Source organism: Mirounga leonina, unplaced genomic scaffold (genome assembly GCF_011800145.1).
Source record: "Mirounga leonina isolate KUSES-001 unplaced genomic scaffold, KU_Mleo_1.0 Mir_173, whole genome shotgun sequence".
Classification (NCBI taxonomy): domain Eukaryota; kingdom Metazoa; phylum Chordata; class Mammalia; order Carnivora; family Phocidae; genus Mirounga; species Mirounga leonina.
The window spans coordinates 51526039-51547395 of NW_023270447.1; the positions used below are offsets into that span (position 1 = coordinate 51526039).

General features: G+C 38.2%; 1 protein-coding gene across 1 annotated transcript in view; it reads left to right on the forward strand.

Annotated features, from left to right (window-relative positions):
- The window catches only part of NDC1 (NDC1 transmembrane nucleoporin), a 42842-nt gene that overhangs the window by 11598 nt on the left and 9887 nt on the right, over window positions 1-21357 (forward strand). Inside the window, exons 6-16 of the mRNA XM_035018513.1 lie at window positions 569-677; window positions 3638-3689; window positions 5700-5835; window positions 6655-6747; window positions 8268-8349; window positions 10440-10595; window positions 12709-12954; window positions 13058-13173; window positions 15506-15556; window positions 17276-17339; window positions 18125-18225. Of these exons, the coding sequence (XP_034874404.1) occupies window positions 569-677; window positions 3638-3689; window positions 5700-5835; window positions 6655-6747; window positions 8268-8349; window positions 10440-10595; window positions 12709-12954; window positions 13058-13173; window positions 15506-15556; window positions 17276-17339; window positions 18125-18225 (1206 nt within the window). The remainder of the gene's footprint in view (window positions 1-568; window positions 678-3637; window positions 3690-5699; window positions 5836-6654; window positions 6748-8267; window positions 8350-10439; window positions 10596-12708; window positions 12955-13057; window positions 13174-15505; window positions 15557-17275; window positions 17340-18124; window positions 18226-21357) is intronic.

Genomic DNA, 21357 nt, shown 5'->3' on the forward strand with positions numbered 1-21357 from the left:
GTGTCTTCTTCTGCCTCTAGTTTTTCTTGCAGATAGCATTTAAAAACAGTGTAGAGGCAGTGTGTACCTTATATTTAAGATTGAAGTCTCTGAAACTGGCCTGCGTGGATTAAAATGTCAGATTTTCCTTTTGCTAACTGGTAAATTGGTTCAGTGTGCCTCAGTTTTCTCATTAATAAGATGAGGATAATAATGGAACCTTCTTTATAGGGTTGTGCTTAGAATAGTACATGGTACATGCTAAGCAGCCAATGAATGTTAGCTGCTGTTGTTCTGATCATCATGTTTTTTGTACTTACTCCATCTCCATAGTCCTCAGTTTAAGTATAGATCAGTATTGTTAATTTTGTCATTTCTGCTCTCATATTAACGAGATCTGTATGATGTAAATATTAAATATTTTATCATCAGAAATCATTGATTTTTTACCTCTGGAATAAACTTTGTTTTTTTATACAATGATTATGTTTTTTATATGTGGACTGTTTTAGTTATGTGTTTGCTTTAGAATGAAATAGAACCTCTTCTTGGATGTGTCATTTGATTCTGTTTTTCTTTTTTTTCATAGCAATACAAGTTCTTACGCTTCAGGAGATCTCTGCTCTTGTTAGTTAAGCATAGTTGTGTGGAATCACTGTTTCTGATTAGAAATTTCTGCATCGTGTATTATTTTCTTGGTAAGAATTTCTGCTTTTTCATACAATGTATGTGCTAGCTCATAGCTCAGAAAATGTCAGTTTCAAAGTAATTTTTTTTTTTTAAGATTTTATTTATTTATTCATGAGAGACAGAGAGAGAGACAGAGGCAGAGGGAGAAGCAGGCTCCCCGTGGAGCAGGGAGCCTGATGCGGGACTCGATCCCAGGACCCTGGGATCATGACCTGAGCCGAAGGCAGACGCTTCACCGACTGAGCCACCCAGGCGTCCCTCAAAGTCATTTTTTTTTTTTTAAAGATTTTATTTATTTATTTGAGAGAGAATGAGAGAGAGAGAGCAGGAGAGGGGGGAGGGTCAGAGGGAGAAACAGACTCCCTGCCGAGCAGGGAGCCCGATGCGGGACTCGATCCTGGGACTCCAGGATCATGACCTGAGCCGAAGGCAGTCGCTTAACCAACTGAGCCACCCAGACACCCCCTCAAAGTCATTTTTTTTTTTTTTTAAAGATTTTATTTATTTATTTATTTGAGAGAGAGAAACAGCATGAGAGAGGATAGGGTCAGAGGGAGAAGCAGGCTCCCTGCCGAGCCGGGAGCCCGATGTGGGACTCGATCCCAGGACTCCGGGGTCATGACCTGAGCCGAAGGCAGTCGCTTAACCAACTGAGCCACCCAGGCGCCCTCAAAGTCATTTTTGATTGTATTTGTATGTTCCTTAATTTTAGGTATGTGATTAGTCCAACTGATTCATTGTTTAGATTGTCATAGAGTATTTAGTTAAGGGATAATATTGTTAAAGAAAATTTGGTATATACATACAATGGGATATAATTCAACCTTAAAAAAAGAAGGAAATCCTATCACAAGCTACAACATGGATAAACCTTGAGGACATCATACTAAGTGAAATAAGCCAGTCGCAAAAAGACAAATACTGCATGATTCTTCTTACATGAGATATTATTTGAGTAGTCAAACTCTTAGAAACAGAAAGTAGAATTGTGCTTGCCAGGAGCTGTGTGGGGAGGGGAAAGGGAGAGTTGTTGCTCGGTGGGTAGAGAGTTTCAGTTTGCAAGATGAAAAAGTTCAGGAGATCTGTTGCACAAGGTGTATATGGTGTATGTACACTTAGTGGTTAAGATGGTAAATTTTGTTATGTGGTTTTTACCACAATAAAAAAAAATTCTTTTTTAAAAAAGAAGAAAATACTGTATATTACTCTATAAATAACATACTCCTTTTATAACTTTTTGTAACTTGGTATGAATATACTGGAAATATCCTGCTGCTGAGGGAACCTTATAGAATTTATTAACATGAATTTTAAACACAAAAATACTTGTACTTATTTAATATGATGAGCAGTTCAAGTTGAATGGAAAACATTAATCTCAATAGCAACACATAATAATATAAACAAAATTCAACATCCTAAAATACTGTTTTCAAACTATAGGTTTCCCCACTATCTGAAAGTAGAGAGTTCCTGTGAAACCTTTTGTAAGCCGAAATGGCACAAAGTGAAGTAGCAATTAGCTTTAATTTACAGGGAAAGAGTTTTGAACATCCCCCACCCCCAAAATAACCTCTCTCAGGCTTTTCTGATGCTTCAGGACACATCTTGCTAATGGATGCACAAAACAAATGGAGATAAAGCACAGGTGCTCACTGACACAGTGAAAGCTATGGAGGCTTGATGCTGAGACGCTGAGCGGATTTCCTGCTCAGCACTTGTGCTGTTTTCGTGCTGAATGCTGTTTTCGCTTTTGTGCCTTATTCTTAAGTGTGGATTTCTTTCAGTTGGTGCAAACAGGTGCTAGCATAGGCCTTTCATAGAAATGAAGTGACATAACACAAACTTTGGAAAAGCAGGGGTTACCTATATAACTTTCTGACCCTACTTTTTTCTATGGAATAATTTTACAGAATTGTTCTCACTGGGTATAGGCCATTCTGTTGTCCACGTCATTCACTTGTAGTTTAAATAACCCATTTTTCTACATAGCTCTTATAATTGTCATTCTAAGGTTAACACTTTATTGTTTTTTATTAACCTGCTACCATGAGCCTGGATGTTCCCTACAGTTGTACATTTGGGCTGACATAGCAGCCGCATCAACATTTCCGTGGTCAGCTGTATCTTCTGTAATCCCATTTATGTTCCATTTCAGATTTCATTTCAGGAGTTACCACTTTTCATTTCTTTGTTGCACTTTGGTCTTTTTGGCCAGTTTCCTCTTTCAGTTACTCATTTTTGTAAAATGTTATGTGGGCTTTTCAGGGAGACAAGGAGGTAGCACAATTACATGTTTTGCTCTCTGTGCCTGAACTGAATAACAGACGTCAGTGACCAGTGGCCAGCAGACTTAGAAAGAAGGGATGTGATTAGTCAGAAGTTGTGGTGTGTATCTGTTATCTACATACCGATTTGTGTACTGAAAAGCTAGAAGTACTATATTCAGTTGCTCACAGTAAATGTACCGTGGTAACTGAAATTTGAATTGTGTTGTTGGGGGACTGTTGTGATTTAACTAAACCACTGAAGTATGACTGAAATATGTACATAATCTGACCTGTGCAAAGCAAGGACTTCGTATATTTAGAAATTATTCTCTTTTCCTGCCCATTCCTTTTTTTTTTTTTTTTAAGATTTATTTATTTATTTTAGAGTGGAGGTGGTAGGGGGCAGAAGGAGAGAATCTTAAGGAGACTCCCCGCTAAGCACAGAACCCCATGTAGGGCTTGATCTCACAACCCTGAGCTGAGATCATGACCTGAGCTGAAATCAAGAGTTAAAACGCCTAACTGATGGAGCCACCTAGGCGCCCCTCCTGCCCATTCCTAATCAAACAATCTAGCTTTCTGACTGAGGTCTTGGTATCTACTTGGTCATCTCATCAACCTCATATTACAAAACATGGTTAAGATTTGCTTTATATATTAACTTTTTATGTTCATAGCGTGGTATTTTTTTCTCTCAGGCCATATCCCCAAAGCTTGGATTAGCACTGCGATGGACCTTCAGATAGATGAGTAAGTGACAGATGAAAAGTCTGATTTTTCATGCTGCTAGTTTCCATCCTTTTTAGGTGTTTGCCACTTTCCCGATGTGTTGTTCAGATTTAGCCTTTAAATTTTTAAAAAATGGTATTCATTTTGGAATATACCTAGTTCACATAATTTAAAATTTCAATGCCATAAAATAGGGTATACAGTTAAAAAGAATCCTTTTGCTCCAGTCTCTAGTCACCCAGTTCCTCTCCCTGGAAGTCAGCAATGATAATTTGTTTTTTATTAGATATAGCTTTTATATTATGGAAAAGTGGATTTCTTGAGTTGCATGGACATACCTCTCGTTTGCTTTTCTCCTCAATCATCATTCTCTGCTATGTTGTAGTAGGTGAGCACAGTGCTATGGTATTATTCTAATTTTGCCTCTAAGGAAGCCAAAATTGAACAGGGTCATGGGACCAGTTGAAGGTCGTTAAGTGGCAATCGAGTGGCAGCACTAGGGTGTATTGCTCTAGTTATTCCCAATGTACTTTGCACATAGTTAAAGCTTTAATCTTTACTTGGCAAATAAATGTAAATTTCTCTATTAGTATTTGTTCTTTTAATTATTGGCTATTCTACCGTGAGATTTTTTGTGTGTCATATATGGGTTTAACTAATACCATTTTTCGGGAGTGAGGATACTGGTATTTGTGGGTGCTTAAGATATTATGGTTTCTACATTGTGGATTTCAATTTCTTTTTTGTGTGGATTTCAATTTCTAACTTTTAAAAGTTCCTAGGTAAAATGTAGTTTTGTCCTCTGCTTAATTGCTAGATACGAAACTAAATGCATGGGTCATTTATTATGTTAGCCCAAATTTTACGTTGGGTCAAATGGAAAAAGAAAAATAATAATGATATTTGATTGTAATTTAACATAGTACTTTTTTCTTTCTTTCACTTAAAATATATTTTGTTCGTATGGCAGTGCCTAATATACTGTCCTTAATATATGGTGGGCCCTCAATAAATATTTACTTAAAATCTGAAAATAACTTTCTTCTCCCCAGGAAGTGTTAAGCACTATGCTGGGCACGCCTAACATAAGGTGTTTTAAATCTCATAATAGCCATAAGAGGTAGAAAGAGATTATGCCACCATTGTATGGATGAAGAAATTGAGGTGGGTTAGGTCAAGCAGTTAACATAATCACAGCACTGATAAATGGCAGAGCCAGAGGTACTAATCCTGTTTTTAAAATTGCTAGTTGTGTGATTGTAGGACTATGATGACTTTGCCAGTTGATCTATTCAAGGCTTTGGTAAAATAGTGTTCACTTTATTTAGCTTTTTTTTTTTTTTTTTTTTAAAGATTTTATTTATTTGAGAGAGAGACAGAGAGTGCTTGTGCGGTGTGGGGAGGGGCAGAATAAGAGGGACAAGCGGATTCCCCGCTGAGCACAGAGCCCCATGGGGCTGATCCCAGGACCCCAAGATCATGACCTGAGCTGAAGTCAGATGCTCAGCAGACTGAGCTACCCAGGCTCCCCTTCTTTTAGCCTTCTAACAGTTTCTTAAATTATTTTAAAAGTAAAGATTGTGATTTTAGATAGTGCCATGTGCTCTTAACTATTGTGGAACTGTTTTTAGGGTGTACAGATAAAGCTGAAATCTGGCCCAGGAGAGGTGCTAGTCTTGTTGAATGGTTATGTATCAAACTACAGAGCAACAATAGTAAAATTTTACCCAGCCTCTAAGGGTTGGTTTATAGGCTTGACTCATTCTTCCTCCATAGTAAATGACAGTGAAGATTTGGAACACAAGAAACTGAGCACAAATTTAGGTCTGTTCTTCCTTTAGGGCTCCCTTACATAGTTTATAAGAAAGTATTAGGGAGAGAATTTTATGGGGTGTAAAAGGAAAGGAGTCTGTATCACCATTATTATTTAGAAATAAGATTTATTTGTTTTTCATTATGAGGCCCCAAGTCTGTTAAATGCTTAGATTGTATTTTCCCCATAGGATTAAACAGTAATTTCTGCTTCCGTAGGCAGTTTCACAGGCCTCTTGACACTGTGCGTGGCCTCTTGAATCTCTCATTACTCTACCATGTCTGGCTGTGTGGTGTCTTTCTTCTGATGACTTGGTATATCTCATGGATACTCTTCAAAATCTTTGCCACAGAGGTTAGTATTGAGTTTTTTGTTAATGCTTTTGTGTTTTGAAGTGCACAGATTTATTTATAGCAGAGCACTGAGTATGCTCTTGTGCCCAGAGCCATTTTGAGTAAGTTGGGTTTCGGTCTCTTTTCTGAGACTTCATTAGGGACGCATCATTTGTAACCATAATTTACTCTGTGTGTGTGTGTGTGTGTGTCTGTGTCTGTGTCTATAAGGAACAGTGTTAGTGTTCTTGATTTTTGGAAACTAAACTGAATGAACTGCTAGCGGAGCTTACTCTGCTTTATCTGTAGTGTCATTCTCTTCTGAAGGTTTCCATTTCTCTATTGAGCACATACTAAATGCCTGCATTTTAAATTAGCTTTATTTAAAAGCTATTTAAAAGCTATTGTTAAAACTACTATTAAGATATTTAATATAAGACAATAAAATATTTGTTCTTTGAGAGAAAGTTTTAAATTTTGTATTGAAATGATTTTAAATGAATGGGAATTCCATTGTCCTTATCATCCAGGTGTTTGTCTTAAAAAATGAGTGTTTCATATTACCATCTCTGTAGGTTTGTATCCTTCAGTGGCTTCAGAGAATATTTGTTTCTATTATTGGAAGCCAGAGATCTAATCACATTGGGAGAGTAACATCTTAGAAAGTAGTGTGTTTGGGTATATTTAATTTTAATGCAACCTATTATTAAAACATGGAAGATATTAATTTGGTTATATTGTCTCCTGTTGTAATAAATTCAATTAGTGTTAACTTACTGAATGTAATAAAGTCAAGAAAATAATTATCTTCATAGTCTTGATATTTGATTATATTTGATAGGCTCATCTGTTCCCTGTTCAGCCACCATTTTCAGAAGAGTCAGATGAATGCCTCCCGAAGGTTTTGAACAGCAGTCCTCCCCTCATCATAAAGGTATCTGAATTGTGCATTTTGTGTCTTTACACAGTCATCTCTAACTTGTCTTATGGAATGGACTTAATATTTAGTGTATTTAGATATATTTTTTGAGGGCCTAGAATATTCTAGTACCAGTATTGTAAAAAATCAACTACATGCTACATTGAATGCTGTTTACTTTTTCAGTTTTCATTCCAAGTGACTAAAATATAAGGATATAAGCTAATTTGTACAAGCCAAATTATATTTAGGATAGATATAAAAATATTTCCAAACATGAAATACCATGATATGCAACCATGTGCGTTAGCTTTTCACAAACTCCTCATGGTAGCAAAACAAAATGCTGTTTTTCATTTGTTTTTTGTTTTTGTTTTTTATCATTGAGTCAAGGTGTATTTTTACTCGTGTAATATTGTTGGTTGTTATCATCAAAGGTGGTGCTTGATAGGTGTACACATACAGTGAACTCTCTTAAAATAGAAAGAATGATAATGATCCCAAAATCAATTTTAATCAAAAGAGTTTAAAGAAGCTGTAGTAAGTTTACAAATGAAACTGAGAATAACTTGTTTTGATTTAAATTGTATTTTAAAATTTTAAAGTAGATCTACAATATGTGTGATCCTGTTAAGAGATCATAGTGCTTAAAAAAGAATTTGAAGAAAATGGAACCCAGAGTTTGGAATACACTCTAGAAAAGTTACAAACTAATAAGAAAATGAACCACTGAGGGTCTGATTATCTTTAAACATCTATTACGACTAATTTATTAGATAAACAAAAATATCAGGTACTCATTGGGATACTTAACATATCTGTATTCACTCGGTAGGTGTCAGTCACTGTTAGTTGCTTAAGGCATAATAATGAATTAGATGTGGCACAGCCTAATGGAAAAGGCAGATACACAAAATAATGAAAATTTATTGTGGCAAGTGCAGTGGGAACCAAAACACTTACTCTGCTTGGAACCAAAACAAGAAAGCTTCACAGAAGTGATGGTGTCTTGAATGATGAGTGAAGGGGTTTGCCAGGAAATAAAATGAAGATTTTCAGTAAAAAAGTACAACATACGTTGTGTGTCTGCTGTGTGCCAGGCACTGCCTTTGGATGTGGTAGCAAGTAAGACGCAGTCCCTGCCTCACAGTTTAGTGGGTGGAACCAGATGAGACAAGTAAACAGGCAATTACAATAAATTATGTTAAGTGCCACGGTTGAGAGCTGTGTGAATATATGTTTGTGTGAGGGAAGCCTGGGAAGTTCCAGGAGGAAGTGATGTTTTAAGTTTCCCACCATAGACGTGGGAAAAGACACAGAGAGATCTGTAGCTGTAGCCGCCAGTGGGTGGGGCAGCCTACAGAGGGTAGAAGCAAGAAAGTTCCAGGACTCTAGAAAGTGAAAAAGTATTTACTTCATGAAAAATTTCAACTAATTTCCCTTACATATATAATGCTGAGCCCAATTCATAAATAAGCTTTTATGTAGAAGTTAAAAAAATTAAATAATGTGTATTTTTTTTTTTCCCCTTTTAGTATTTGGCCTTGCAGGACCTGATGTTGCTTTCTCAGTATTCTCCTTCACGAAGACAGGAAGTTTTTAGCCTTAGCCAACCAGGTATTGCTAAAAGTAACAGATATGGGCTTGTGTGTGCAGAAAGTGTTCCATTTAAAATTTTTGGTGAGAGAGATGTGTTTAATACAATATCACACAGCTGTGAGTCCATTAAATGAAGTATTGATTTAAATCTTATGCAAGTAAGTGTTTCCATTGCTGTGGTTAGAAGTTGTATTTCCAGAAAAGTATTTTTAAACTCTTATGTATTATCTTCTTCAGCATCCTCATTCCCTTAACCTGAAGAAATTATGAGGTAGGTTGACAGTTTTAGAGCAGAAGAGTATAGTTTAAGAATCCTCAAAGTTTTAATGCTACAAAGGGTCTTGAAAATCAGGTGGTCTAATCCCTAGATGGGGGATCTAAGTCTCAGAGAGATTAAGTGGCTTACATAAAGTTAATGTCAGAGATGGAGTAAGAAATTCTATCATTTGACTCCCAAATACAGAGCTCCCTCCTTCTGCCGTGCTACTTTGCCTCCCTTTAAAAAAGAGTAAAAGAGTACTAGATTTGATGGTGACCCCAGGATGCTCTTGGCAACTCCGAAACACTTCTCCGTTGTTACTTGTTACAAACTCCTTGTTACAACTATGCCAGTGCCCTGCCTTGTTCCTGGATGGAAAGCATCTCAGCCCAAGCACCAGTGAACAGGGAACCTAGATAGCTTTTCATCTCTGTAATCAGCTTTTCATTGTTTTGCATACTTGCCAATTCCCACATATAAAAGAAACCTTCTATAGTTAAATGTTACATGGAAATGAAATTCAGTTACATAAAATGATTGGAGCCACACTCTCCTTTTGGTATCATGAAAAATCCAGAGCTGATGCTGTGGAAAATTAACAAGTCTTTCCTATCAGAGTTAGGTTCACCAAGGGATTCTCTATAAGATAAATACTTTCACCAGATACTCCAGTAAACTGCAACAGGCTCACGTGTTCTCTGCCAGAGAACTTACGTTCTAGAGCATATTATTAAAATTCAACTCGACCATTACATAGTTCCTTAGTGGTCCTGAGTTACTAGCAGTACAAAACATTCTGGGGCCTATTGATGGAGATTTTGTTTGCTTGCCAGTTAAGTTATAGTCCTCTTGAGCTGTATGTAAATGGGGACAGTATTTAGGGAGGGATCTAAGTGAAGAGAGAAGGATTATTTGGCACCTAGGGTGGGGAAGCCAGTTTTCAGTGGACTCCTCAGCTATTCTCAGCATAGAAAGATTGATTGGTTGGTTGATTTCTACATGGCAGTTGTAGGCGATAAAGGTCTTAGAAAATGAAAAGATAATGAGAAGTAAGAGAATTTTTACAAGATTGTGGATCACAGTAGTTTAAGTTAAATAATAAAGAATGTAAATTCTCTATAAAGTGTGATTGTTATCAAATACTGTGTTATTCCTACAGATATAATAACAAATAGGAGCTATTATAAATGAAAATGTAAGGAAGCATAGTGGGGCAGACACAACAGTTTATAGGTCACTGGGGGTCATGGGTTGCATCTCATAAGACATGCTTGTATTCATTGTCTTAGTCTTTAGTCTGTTCAGTGGTGCTAAGGAAGTAACTTTGCTCTTTTTCACCCAACCCATGCTCTAGTGTTTGGCTTTATTTTAGCAGCCAATGTAAGAGGTTTTTTGTTTTGTTTTGTTTTGTTTTATGCTAAAATTGCAAGCTTTTACTCATAGACTTTTTGGAAAATTATTTTGTCCAAATATTTATTGAACTCCTGCTGTGTATTAGATGACAGGAGTATAAATAGTAGCTTAGCCAAGGAAAGTGGGCCCTGATGCAAAGTGTCATGTAACATTTTTTTTTTAAGATTTTATTTATTTGAGAAAGAGAGCCCATGAGTGGGGGGTGGGAGGAGAGGCAGAGTTCAGAGAAGCAGACCCCCTGCTGAGCAGGGAGCCCGATGCAGGGTTCCATCCCAGAACCCCAAGATCATGACCCGAGCCGAAGGCAGATGCCTAACCAACTGAGCCACCCGGGTGCCCCTGTCATGTAGGATTTCTTACTGAGTTTTCTCCTCACATTGAGAACGTGACTATAAGATTATGTAACATTTTAAAAGCTGGTATTTGGACCTCCTAGGTGGACATCCCCACAATTGGACAGCCATTTCAAGGGAGTGTTTGAATCTTTTAAACGATATGACTCAGAAACTGGTTCTCTACCAAGAAGCCGCTGCTACGAATGGGAGAATGGTGTCCTCATACTCCGTGGAACCCAAGAAATCGAATTCTCCAGGTAATTCATATATTATTGCAAGAAGGCAAAGTATGTACATTTTGTTTCCTAAGAAAGATGATGGTAGTTAATCTAAGGATATGTATATATGAGTGTGAGGGATGTATTTTTAGGGAAAATTGATCTAATACATGGAATATTGTACTGAACCAAGAAAAAGGCCTGGGTATCATTATAGATTGAAGAAATTAAGTCTGCCGTGCCGGTGGTGGCTCATCCTGTAGAAGCCTTCAGCTTCCTCAAGTGCAGAGCCAGGTGAAGCATTACAGGTCATACTGGGTGCTGTTCTCGTCGCAGTATCCCAGACAGATAGTTGCTGGACAGTGCCCAGAGGAGAGCACCTGCAGTGACTGAGCAATTTCACTGTGGGGGCATCACATTCATTGTTTTAAGAGAGCTTAATAGAATATTTGAAAGATGGAACCTGAGGGCAAGAAGTACAGTGGAGGGACCGAGGCTATTTGACCAAATTCCTTAAGTAGAAGAGGCCTAGGAATGTAAGACTAATGAAAGGTCTTAATGTCCACATGGCTTTTGGAGGCAGACCTTGAATGAAAATGAGCAAAACTGGCTGGGTGAGGACTGTGGTAAACTTGAGAGTGCGGGCTTCACCCGAAGGGGAAGCCGTGGGTTAGCTTCAGTCCATAGGTTATAAGAATTTAGAGCTGGTGTGCCGCAGCCCCCCTGCCCCCCATTAAGTGAAGCCTGAAAGCCAAAAATATTGTGGGTGAAATGTTCCACTTTTTTAAATGTTGGCAATTAATCTTGATATTTAAAAAAAATCCTATATGGGTCACAGCAAGCATCATTACTTTGGAGGGGCCATAGACCAAAAACAGAGATTACAAATGAAAAATGATTTAGGTAAGACCATGAATGTCAGATTGTAAAGGATTCTAGAGTGTTTCAGTTCTCAACATTCGGATTAGCATTTATTTTACTCAACAAATGTTTACTGAATGCTTACTATATACCAAGCAGTGTGCTAGAAGCCAGAGATTCAAAGATGAAAATACACTCTTGGAAGTGACTTCTGGTGGAAGGCACATAAATAATGACAGGACAGTGTAACTGCTAAAAGGAAGTCTGTCACAAAGGAGTCTGAATGGGTAGGATGATGGTTGATAATGGAAGGAGGCCTTGTATGTCCAGGTAGGAGTTTGCATTTTGTAGGGAGAGGGGTGCCATTAGAGGATTTTAAATAGGCTAGTTATATCACATTAGCATGTTAGATCATTTTAACCCTGGGTTGGGGGGGGTGGTGTCATGGGTCTGACCAAATAGGAATTATTCATTACTTTAAATTGCTGTCACATCCCATTGCTCAGTCAAAATTTGTTTCTAATTTTGCAAAACTTAAAAAACCTCAGTCTTAATTTTTAAATCGATTCTTCAAATATTTCCAAAGTCTGGCACTTTAAATGTTTGATGTTTTATGGCAGTTTTATTAAGACGATAGAATAGAATACTAATGTAATTTATTTGTCTTTGTGCCTTGTACTGAAGTGGCTGGAAAAATATTCCTTTGTTTTATACAACAGAATCTATAAATTGGTGGTTATAAGATAATTGTCGAAGAAGGTATTTACGGATCATATTTGTAGATGGATCTGGGCAGATTCATCTCTGGTGTGACTTCCGTTAACTTGAAAAAATTCTGTGGAAAATGGATAAATGTGCACCCTTTATCAGTACTCTTTCGCAGTACAGGTTTGTTTTAGTCAAGTAACAGCTGCGGTAGGACCTTGCGGTAACACTGGGCATATTCCAGTGCAATAATTGAAGTTGTTGTCGTTTGAAAATAAAATATAAATTGGTAGGTTCGTTCAACTCGGCTTAGATTTAGAGAAACTGACCTTGAAGGTGAAGGTATTCTCTTGGGGGCGGGGTGGGGGGGTTGGAGAAAACAAGAGAGGCTGCACCAGTCTGACGGAAGAGGATGTAGAACGCTCCACGAGTGGTCACTGAGCTGCAGTAGTAAAAGCTGGATGTTGAGAATGTGAACCCAAAGGAACCAAGCTCCTGAGCCTTGGGTAAATGCATGAAACCAAAACCTGAGATGTGTACAGTTTGTTCAGGTTGCCTCTTCAGCACTGGATCTGTTCTTTTACAGAAGAAACTACTTTTCAGACCCCGAAATCTAGTCAGCTACCTCGGTCTTCAGTGCCACCATTAGTTAAGACATCACTGTTTTCCTCCAAATTATCTACGCCTGATGTTGGAAGTCCCCTCAGAAGCCCGTTTGGCTCTAGTGTAGTGAATCGGATGGCTGGAATTTTTGATGTAAATACCTGCTATGGGTCCCCTCAAAGTTCTCAGCTAATAAGAAGAGGGCCAAGATTGTGGACTTCTGCTTCTGGTAAGGGGACTGTTTTCTAAAATTTGAAATGTCATAGTTACAGAGACTTAGATATCCTGAGTTTTCACCTTCATGGTTTTTTGTTTTCTGTTTTTTTATTTAGATCAGCAAATGACTGAATTTTCTAATCCTTCTCCATCTACCTCTGTTAGTGCTGAGGGTAAGACAGCGAGACAACCCAGTATGATTTATTCATGGATTCAGAATAAACGTGAACAGGTAGGATGATATGGTTATAGGATTTATATTCGCATGTATCATTGAGAGTATTAAGGATGCCACATGAGTAAGCCATCAGGGATAAATAAAGACTTTTTTTTTTTTGATGCTTCATGTATTAAGTTGACTCATATGAAATTGCCAGTATTTGACTGGTTTTGAGTTATGTAAATTGCAATTTCCTATGACTTCATCTAATGTGAAGCCTTTGATCTGTGAATTCTTTCATTTAAGAAATACTTACTGAGTTCTTTATATATGCAGAGTGTGGTTTTAGGCACTGGGAAAACAGCAAACAAAAGCCTCTGACCATTTGTTTACATTCCAGTGAAGGGAAATAGATGAACAAGCAAATGTATTAAACTATATCTCTTTCAATATAACAAAAATCTATTAATTGTAGGACTTATTTTGTGTACTGTTAAGGAAAAAAGTTGCCAGTTAAACCATGACATGCTATTGATTATAAGATGCATCCCAATATGTTATATTCAAAATACGAACAATATGTGTTTTAAAAGGGAAGAAATTTGATGTCTTAAGTGCTATAGAGAAAAATAGAGCAGGTAAGCGAGGTCTCATGGGTAAGGCAACACTTGATTAGAGACCTGAAGGGAATGCAGGGAACAGCAAAATGCAAAGGTCTTCAGGTGGGAGTGAACTTGGTTTGGGTGAAGGATAGCGTGGACACTGTAGGTGGTGGGGAAGTCAGAGAGGTAGCAGGCACCAAGAGCTCATCAGGCACATTAGCTATTGTGAAGACTCACATTTTCTCTGAGTGAGACAGAAAGCCATAGGATGGTTTTGTCCGTGAGAATGACATGATGTAACCTTACATTTTGAAAGTGCTGCTTTAGCTGTCGTGTTGAGATGAGATTCTCGGAGGGCAGGAGTAGGAGCAGAGAGACAGTTGTAAAGCTGTTGAGGTAATCTAAGTAAGAGATGATGGTATCTGTCACCAGAGTGGTTGTGGTGGAGACTGTAAGATGTGATCAAGGTCTGGATATATTTTGAAAGCAGGTGTAATAGGATTGGCTTATGGTCTGGTTGTGATGTAGAAGAGAGAGTCAATGTTGACTTTCAAGTTTTTGGCCTGAGAATCTTCTGAAATAATATAGTTGCAATTAGCTGATGATTCTGGAAGAGGAGATTTGATAGAGGTGAGGTAGGGAAATCCTGAGTTCGGTTTATGTCCATTTTGAGATATTTATTAGACAACCAATTGAAAATAAGGAGTAAGAACTGAGACATAGATCCAGAGTGTAGGGAAAAGTTCTGGGTTAGAAATGGGAATTTGGAAGTCATCAGCATACAGACAGTATTTAAAGCCATGAGACTCCATGAAAACTCTTCGGGATTGGATACAGAAGAAGAAAGATGCAAGAACGGGACCCTCCAGGGACTACAGGTCTGGGAGATGAGGGGGAATGGCAGAAGGGACCAAGTGACTGTGGTGTGAGAAGAGAACAGAGAGGAGGAGAAGTGAGTGGCCACATTCTGCTAATAGGTAGCCTGAGAGCTGCACTAGGAAGAACTGTTGTGCTGGGAATGTGGAGGTCGTTGAGTCCTTGATGAGCTTCTGGGTGGAGCAGCTGGGATGAATGCCGATTGGATGGGGCCAGGAGAGATTGGGGAGGAATGGGAGGCCACACGGAGAGCTGGATCTTTCAAGGAGTTTTGCTGTAAGGGGTGCAGAGAAATGGGGTAATTAATAGCTGGAGGGAGTTGAGGGGTCAAAGAAGGGTTTTATTTTTTAAGATGGGAGTTCTGACAACATCTTTGCTGATGGAATGATTGATTAATAGAGACTGTGGGCATTTTACAAACTTTGGGATCCCATTTGCCCTACATGCCATAAGTCCTGCCATATCATGAATTTTTTCAAGTCAGTTGGGGTATGTAGCTTTCAGCTTAATACTAAGAAAATTGTTTCCCATGGAAATGTCAACTAGTAGAAAACCATTTCATCTCTTAAGATTTTTTTTTTTGTAAGGGAAACACACTCTTTTGGTATTAAGAGGCTAAAGGGCAAGACAGTTGTAGAGAATTGAATAAGAAAATATCACTGGAACCACTTTGAATTCCTTTTATCATAGGGCTCTAATTTGGGGGTTAGCATGTGTACATGGAAATGCAGTTTAGGTTAGACGACCCATCTTGGTTATCTAATTTATAGTACAAAGGTATTTACTTGTGTAGTTTACGGCAAATATTGTTCTTTTTCTGTAAGATGTGAAGTGTTTCACAGCAAGAACCTGGGAATGTGTTAACATTATATTTGAATAGAATTGAGAGCTGTAAATGTGTTCATTCTTCCTTTTCTCCAACTCAGGTTAAGAATTTCTTATCAAAACGGGTGCTGATAATGTATTTTTTCAGTAAGGTAAGAATATATAGTTAAAGTGTTGGGAATGGTGGGGAGAGGAAATGAAATAAGAAATGAAGTACCAGGTTGGATTTGACTTCTAAATACTAAGTTCGATCCTAGCAAGCCAGACAGCTTTGTAGAGTGCTTCAGCAAACCTCCATGTGAGGAAGAGCTGCCCTAGCACTCAGCTCATCTCAGTGACTTCCTAAGGCTTGACTCCAGTTGACCTCCTGAGTCTCCTGGCTGCAAGCAGCTTTGTGCTTCCTGCAAAATGATCAAATCCATGGCGGTCCTTCACGGCTCACTGTCTTGCTATAATCTTTGTGGCCAGTTTGGTGTTCAGAAGAGAGATGACTGGATTAGGTTGCAGACGTTAAGCTTGTGTGGGACAAAAAGTTGTAATTCAGGCCACAAACTGAATGACTTTCCAGCTTGTGTGTCAGCTGCTTCAGCTGCCATAGGAGAGTAACTCTGAATTGCAGAAGCTAAAAAGCTTTCCTTTTTCACTCACTACAGCTGTTGTATGTTAATCCTTTGATGAGCAAAACCTTTGCCCATATGTAGGGGAAAGAATTTTTGTTTTGTTTTATTTTAATCTAACTTCTTTAGTTCTGAAGATCTTACAGTATTAGCTAATATTGTACTCCAAGTGCATTGGCATGCATCATTCATTTTTATTCTGTGGGGAGAGATCTGAGTAAGAGTAACTGATAGAACGTAGGTACACAGAACAAAGAATCGTTTCAAGAGTTTGAAACTGTTTTCTCACTTTGGTGGCAGGGAAGATCCACCCACCTAGCAATGACCTTTACCCAAAAGAATCTACCTCAGGCTCTCCATTAGAGCTTTGGGACAACTATCAGCCCCCTGAGGAGGGTGTCTTGTCTTTTCCACCAAAAGGAAGAGGGGTTGGCCGAAGTTTTACTTCAGAGGATGGGAAGAAAATTCACCCTTGTGTCTTATGCACGCCATATTCTTTCCTCTTTAAGTTCCCTCATTTAATTCTAACAGCATTCCTGTGAGATGTCTCTCTGTCCTCATTTTACAGATAAGGAAGCTTGAGGCTCAGAGGGGTCAAGTAACTAGCCTAAGGGCCCATAGCCAGTAAGTGGCAGAGCACATGCTCAACAAGATCCCCTTTTTCCGTGGAAGTGAACGGCTGACTTTGATTCTAGTTTTGCAGGTGGATCTATTTTATAATAAGGAGTTGTAGACACTGTTGTTTGGGGTTGAGAAATGTAACATGCTGATGTACTTAATAGGCTTCATTGGGTGCATCACAAAGTCAGCATTTGTTTAAATGGGCCAATTGTTGCTCCTTACTCTTTGACCTTGCTATATTAAAGAAGGTTGGGTGGTATTTCTTTGGAGGGGGCTGAGAGTAGACCGTTTTAAGAGAGGTAATATGTATTTAGGCAATTCTGAGGTTTAAAAAAAAAAGCATTGTAACCATTCTCAAGTGATCTCTGTACTAATCTGAGGTCGGTTGAGTGTGTGTAACTATTTTAAATGAGAAACTGAGACACAGAGATTTAGAGATTGTGCAAGGGTCACATAGTAAGTTGGTGGCAGAATGCTTTACTGCAGTTAAATCATATTGTATAAGAATTTCAGATTTTAATTCTTGAGAGGCAGCTGTGAATTTTTTATTGTTACAGGCTACCTAGTTGATTAGATGAAATAACAGAGTTAATGCCCAGGGGAACTTACTTAAATGTTTCTGTTGTATTGTAGCACCCAGAGGCTTCTATTCAGGCTGTTTTTTCAGATGCCCAAATGCATATTTGGGCATTAGAAGGTAAGCATTCGCAGTGAACTACAACTCTGATTTTAATTATTGGTTAAATACTGAAGTATCTCCAAAAAAAAAAAATACTGAAGTATATCCATGAAAGATCAGTTCTGGACCTTGACCTCAATCTTTGAATTTTTAGATACATCTTTATATCTTTGTTTTATATAGATCATTTTTCTTAGATATTTAAGTGTACTTTAATTTGGGCAGAAATTATCCTTGCATTTAAGCAGAGAAACTGAGTCTGGGATTCTTGCCTGTCTTTTCTACTTCAAAAAACTGCAGTTAATAGATTGTTTTCAATTGTCAACTTATATTGACATAACATTTTTAACATTTTAATGTATTTAACTTAGCTTGAATATGAATACTTAGTTGTTAAATAACTGTTTTTTTAATCTCCTAGATCCTGCCTTCTCAGTGCTTAAAATGATACTTTCTCAGAGAGCCCTTTCCTGACCCCCTATGAAAAGTATCCTCACAGCTGTCACTCTGTTCCCTTATTCTGCTTTTTCTTTCTGCCACTCATCACTACCAAACACAGTATTATTTAAAAATTTTTTTTCCTACTAGAATGCAGACTGTCATCTTATTCATGACCCCATGTAGTTGAGCACCTTTTCAGTGCCTGTTCCAATGTTTTGCCCATTTTTCTATTGTACTACCCCCTCCTCTGTTTTAAGTTCTTTATATATTCAGGATATTAATCCTTTCTCAGCAGATGTATTGCAAATAGATTTGCCTAATTTGGATTTCCATTTAATTTGGTTTTTTCTTTTCCTCTTGAGGTCTGTCTCACTTAGTAGCAGCATCATTTACTGAAGATAGATTTGGAGTTGTCCAGACTACACTACCAGCTATTCTTAATACCTTGTTGACGCTGCAAGAGGTAGGCACTATTTGGATTTGGTAGAGGTCGTGTCTTTCCCTCCCTCCCAGGTTTTTCAGTTTATTTCTTATAGATCACATTTATTGAGTGACAAAGCATATGTTAGAAGTTAAATATGGTACTGTTCTCACCCTTGGGAAATTATAGTCTAAGAGAGACCAGGAAGAGAAACTGCTGATTCCTTTGTAAATAATAATTTTATAGAAAAAAGTTACTAAACCTCTGGTATTAATCAGATTATTTAGGATATTAGGATTCTGTTTAGTGATGTAAATTTGGATCCTTACACAACTTGTAGTTACTAAAAGTGACCTGTAGTTAAGTTATCCATGCAGATAAATGTTACCTATTGGCCAGAGGCTCAAGAAGATAGAGCTGAGCCTGGTGGATCCCTGCTCCCAGACTGGGTGCACAGTTTTAAAGTAGCAGGTCTTTTTAGTCCTAGATGTAAAGACAGAAAAATAAAACCTGTTTCTTGCCTTTGAATAGGCTGCCTTTCCTGACTTCATGTTGGGTGCCGTGTCACTGTAGCTGTAAGTCAGATGAGAGATAGGAACACTGGGTGCCAGAAGCATCTCAAGGTGGGAGCTGGGCTGCGCAGTAGGTTTTCCGGAGGAATGGTGTTGAAGTAGGTTTAAAGGAGGACAGTTGGCATATCCTTGAGCCTTAGGAAGCAGTGTAAGACTGAAAAGAAAACATGTTTCGCCGTTCCTTTCTTCAACTCTCAATTTATTTTACCTCTTAGAAAGTCTTACCCATCAAAGCCAGTGATTTTTGTTTTTCCCCCTTTGAATTCTTTCTGTGCTCACTTTCTCATGTATGTTTTTTAAAACTTGTGTGTACACGTGAATAGTTTTATTATTTGTACTCTTATCCCAGCTACCTTTCTCTAAAGAAAGAATTTCCAAAAAAAAAAAAAAAGAAAGAATTTCCTAGTATTTTGCACACCATCTAACAGTCGTCTTGCCTAAGCACACAGTAGGGTTCCCAGGACTTGAGCATATCTTCAACACTCATAGCATAGTTTGTTTTTCATCACCCTGGCAGTGTAGTTTACAATAAAATAATAACAGGACAGTACTTTGTAGTCTGTGGAGTGATTTCTTCTCTTGTTTTGTTTTTTTCAATTAAGAAGACTTATTTTTAAATTCTCTAAATACCAAACTTCTGTTTTGTTTTTTTTTTTTATTTTATTGAACTTTTTAAATTCAAGTATAATTAGCATACAGTGTTATTATAAGTTTAAGGTTTACAATATAATGATCCAAGAGTTCTATACATTGCTCAGTGCTCATACAATACGTGTACTCTTAATTCCCTTCATCTATTTCATCCATCCCCCACCAACCTCCCTCTGACAACCACCAGTTTGTTCTCCATAGTTAAGAGTCTGTTGTTCTTTTTTTTTTTTTTTTTAAAGATTTTATTTATTTATTTGAGAGAGAGAATGAGAGAGAGAGAGCACATGAGAGGGGAGAGGGTCAGAGGGAGAAGCAGACCCCCTGCTAAGCAAGGAGCCCGATATGGGACTCGATCCCGGGACTCCAGGATCATGACCTGAGCTGAAGGCAGTCGCTTAACCAACTGAGCCACCCAGGCGCCCATCTTTTTTCTTTTTTTTTTTAAGATTTTATTTATTAGAGAAAGAGAGCACGAGCAGGGGGGAGGGGCAGAGGGAGAGGGAGAAACAGACTCCCCATGGAGCGGGGAGCCTGACACAGGGCTTGATCCCAGGACCTGAGCTGAAGGCAGATGCTTAACCAACTGAGCCACCCAGGCACCCCTTGTTTGTTTTGTTTCTTAACTCTAACCTCACTCCTGTCAGAATGGCTAAAATCAAAAACACAAGAAGTAACAAGTGTTAGCGAGAATGTGGAGAAAAAGGAACCCTCGTGCACTGTTGGTGGGAATGCAAACTGGTGCAGCCACTGTGGAAAACCATATGGAGGTTCCTCAAAACATTAAAAACAGAATTACCGTATGATCCAGTAATTCCACTACTGGGTGTTCACTCAAAGAAAATGAAAACACTAATTTGGAAAGATATATGCACCCCTATGTTTATTGTAGCATTATTTACAACAGCCAAGATATGGAAGCAACCCAAGTGTCCGTCCATAGATGAACAGATAAAAAAAGATGTGGGGACACAGACACACACGCACACACTGGAATATCACTCAGCCATAAAAAAGAATGAGATCTTGTCATTTGCAACAACATGGCTAGATCTAGAGAGTATTATGCTAAGTGAAATGTCAGTCAGAGAAAGATAAATGCTATACGATTTCACTCATACCTTTTTTTTTTTGATCGTCATAGCTATTTTGTGAAGGAAGTAGGATAGAGCTATTTAGGTCTATTTTACAGATGAGGGAGGCTTGGGAGTGTGGTGACTTACCTCAAGTCTCACACACAAGTCTCGTAGGTGGCAGAGCTGGGACTTGAGCCTGAGCTATTTGCAGGGCATTAGCAGTATAGAACTGTGGATTTGAAGGCTCAGAGACCCTTGACCGATATTCTTTTATAAGTCACAGTTCATTCTTTGTTCCTCTAGACCCCTGTGCTGCTCTACCCAACGTTTGTATAGTACTCCAAAAGAAAGGATTTTTCTTTAAATTTTTAACAACTCCATAAGGTTAGAATAAGGCCTATTGTACAGGATTGTGTCTCTCTCAAAAAGTCTGTATCTGTTGGTATGACTTACTCAGGATCATGCTCAGTAAATGGTCGAGGCAGATTTAAAAACTAGGCTTTCAGACCCCAGGCCTCTGTGAGGGCTTGGAGGGGTGTGCATTTCTTAACCTCCTTTCGTGAGATAGAATGGCAATATGTCAGAAGGACCAAAGTCTGAGAGCTAGAGTCAGTTCTACCTGTTTCTAAATCCTAGCTCCTACTACTTCCTAGCTGTGCAACCTTGGAAATACGTTTATCATATTTCATTGAATCTAGGATATCATTAATTAGAAGATACATCTCCAATTCAGAAATTATAAAATGGAGGGGAAGTGTTTTATATAACCAATAAATATAGTAATCTCTAAACATCAGCATCTGTATCTGGAAAATGGAGGGAGTGATAACAGTACTTATCTCATAGGGATGTGAATTCTGAATGAGATCATCTCTGTA